Source organism: Mesitornis unicolor, unplaced genomic scaffold (genome assembly GCF_000695765.1).
Source record: "Mesitornis unicolor isolate BGI_N332 unplaced genomic scaffold, ASM69576v1 scaffold31416, whole genome shotgun sequence".
In the NCBI taxonomy this organism is placed as follows: domain Eukaryota; kingdom Metazoa; phylum Chordata; class Aves; order Mesitornithiformes; family Mesitornithidae; genus Mesitornis; species Mesitornis unicolor.
The window spans coordinates 2,973-5,054 of NW_010193475.1; the positions used below are offsets into that span (position 1 = coordinate 2,973).

General features: G+C 62.9%; 1 protein-coding gene across 1 annotated transcript in view; it reads right to left on the minus strand.

The window, feature by feature from the left end:
• PSMD3 (proteasome (prosome, macropain) 26S subunit, non-ATPase, 3) overlaps positions 1–1,868 on the minus strand; it is a gene marked incomplete at its 5' end in the record, with an annotated part of 3,220 nt that extends 1,352 nt beyond the window's left edge. The window contains 7 exons of the mRNA XM_010187473.1: positions 3–123; positions 344–458; positions 553–656; positions 831–1,021; positions 1,130–1,266; positions 1,439–1,576; positions 1,678–1,868. Coding sequence (XP_010185775.1) covers positions 3–123; positions 344–458; positions 553–656; positions 831–1,021; positions 1,130–1,266; positions 1,439–1,576; positions 1,678–1,868 — 997 coding nt within the window. The remainder of the gene's footprint in view (positions 1–2; positions 124–343; positions 459–552; positions 657–830; positions 1,022–1,129; positions 1,267–1,438; positions 1,577–1,677) is intronic.
• Positions 1,869–2,082: the final 214 nt, after the last annotated feature.

Sequence of the window (2,082 nt, forward strand, 5' to 3'; positions counted from 1 at the left end):
TACCCGTCTTGATGACGTTGTGCCGCAGACGAATGATCAGGGTGTAGGTGCCGTCGGCCTGGAACTTGTCCCCAAACTGATCGAGGACTTGGTTGAACTTGGCCAGGTTCCCGGTCCTGACGGCTGGAGGGGAGGTGGTGTCAATGGGGGGGCAGTGGGAAGGCAAGGGCAGAGCTGACTCCTAGCCCAGCCACCCCCATGGGAGCTGCCTCCTCCCCAAGTGGATTCCGAGGCTGGGTCCCACTCCAGGGGGAGGAGAGAAACGGCCACTGCCCTCTCCTCAGTGCTTTCCGCTCCCCTGGAGCAGGGGATGCTGTGCCAGGACCGAGCTGCGCTGCCGTACCCTGAGTCAGGAGGAAGTAGGGCATGAGCGAGCGCTTGAGTGAGGGTTGTCTGAACTGGAGCCGGTCCGGGATCTCCCCCAGCAGCAGCTCCACCACAATCAGCAGTTTGTGCACCTTCAGCAGAGAGAGATCGGTGAGTCCCAACCCCGGGGCAGCTCCTGGGGACCGGGGAGGTGCCAGACCCCACAGGTTTCCCATCCCCGCTCACCGTCTGCTTGAAGCCAACGGCCGTGTGCTGCGGCGCCTTCCGCAGGGCGTTGGTCATGGTCCTCCGCGCCTCCGAGTACTCCAGCTGGATGGCCTTGATGCGCCCTGCGTTCACACGGGGTAGGAGGCATTTGGAAAAGTCACTGAGTGAATCCGACTGGATTCACTCACACAGGGCTTCAAATCCTGCCCAGAAGCCCCATCCCATGGGGAACCAGAGCCCTCGATTTTGGGTGCAGCCTGAGCCGCCGGTGCCGTGCGGGACTCTCTGCATCTCACCTGTGTAGTAGAGGTACCGAGCCCACTCGTTGTTATTGGCCTGCTCGGGAAACACGGACTTGGAGACGAGCTTTTCCGCTTGGTCGTAGAGGTTGTAGTGGAGATAGTTCCTCAGCAGCAGGTTCAGGAGCGTGGCCTGCCCATCTGCATCGTGGCGCAGCGTGGCCGTCCGTAACCGGGCATGCAGGAAGCTGTGGGAAAGGGAGAGAGCGCATCAGGGAGGAGGGAAGAGATAGCCCCACTCCCCAGGGCGCGTGGGACCCAGCTCAGGGAGAGCCCGTGCCCAGACCCACCCCTACCTCCTGACCACGTCGAGTTTATTCAGGAATTCGTAGATGCGGGAGTGGTAATAATAACATTTTGCCACCACCAGGTCAAGGGCCCGGCGGTTTTGGGAACTGATCTTCTGCATCAGGTCGTCGGACACTTTCTGAGCCTGCAGGAAGGGAACAGAGGTCAAAGCAGAGGAAATGCAGCCCGGGGAGAGCAGAGAGACCGAAAGCTGCAGAGCTGAGCCTGGGGGGATGCGTGGGGCTGTAGCTCCACTGGAGACTGAGCCTCTCCAGCCCCTGCCTGGCACAGGAGCAGAACAGGGTGAGGAATCTCACCTCTGGATATCGCTTGCTGTTCATCAGGTAGATGACAAGGAGCAGCTGCAGGTACGTCTCCACCTCCGGCAGAAGCGGAGCCGAGGCTGCCTTCCCCATCCGTGGGCGAAACTGCAGCTCTGCTTCTGTGTCCATGGACTGGGAAAGAGGAGACAGGCGCTGGACTCTGTCCCTCCTGGCCCCCTGGCCCTCCCGCGTCCCATCCGCAGAAAAAAAAACCCCCCCCCCTGCTGCCGCACCTCCTCCAGGAAGCCGAGGAGGAAGTCCCGCACGGCGCTGTTGGAGGTGAAGAAGCCGTTGATGGCTTTGTGGAGCACGTTGGAGTTGAGGCGGCGGGAGGTGGAGGGCAGCGCCCGCAAGGCACGCAGGACATAGCGTGGCTCCTTCCCCGACACGGCCTTCTCCAGCTGCTTCACGTGCTCCTTGATGTCTGCAGGTGTGCGAGGGACGTGCCATCGGCACCGGAGCGGAGCCCACGGCCCTCCGGGGATGAGGTGTCCCCCCCTGCCGCTGCTGTCGAGTCCCTCTGTCCGCCCGTGGCACCGGGGCTGTGTGACCTCAGTGTCCCCGGTGACCCGATCTGACCCTGCGGCCGCCCCTCTCTGGAGCCGGGGGAGGGTAGGGCAAAGCCCCCCTGGAGGTCC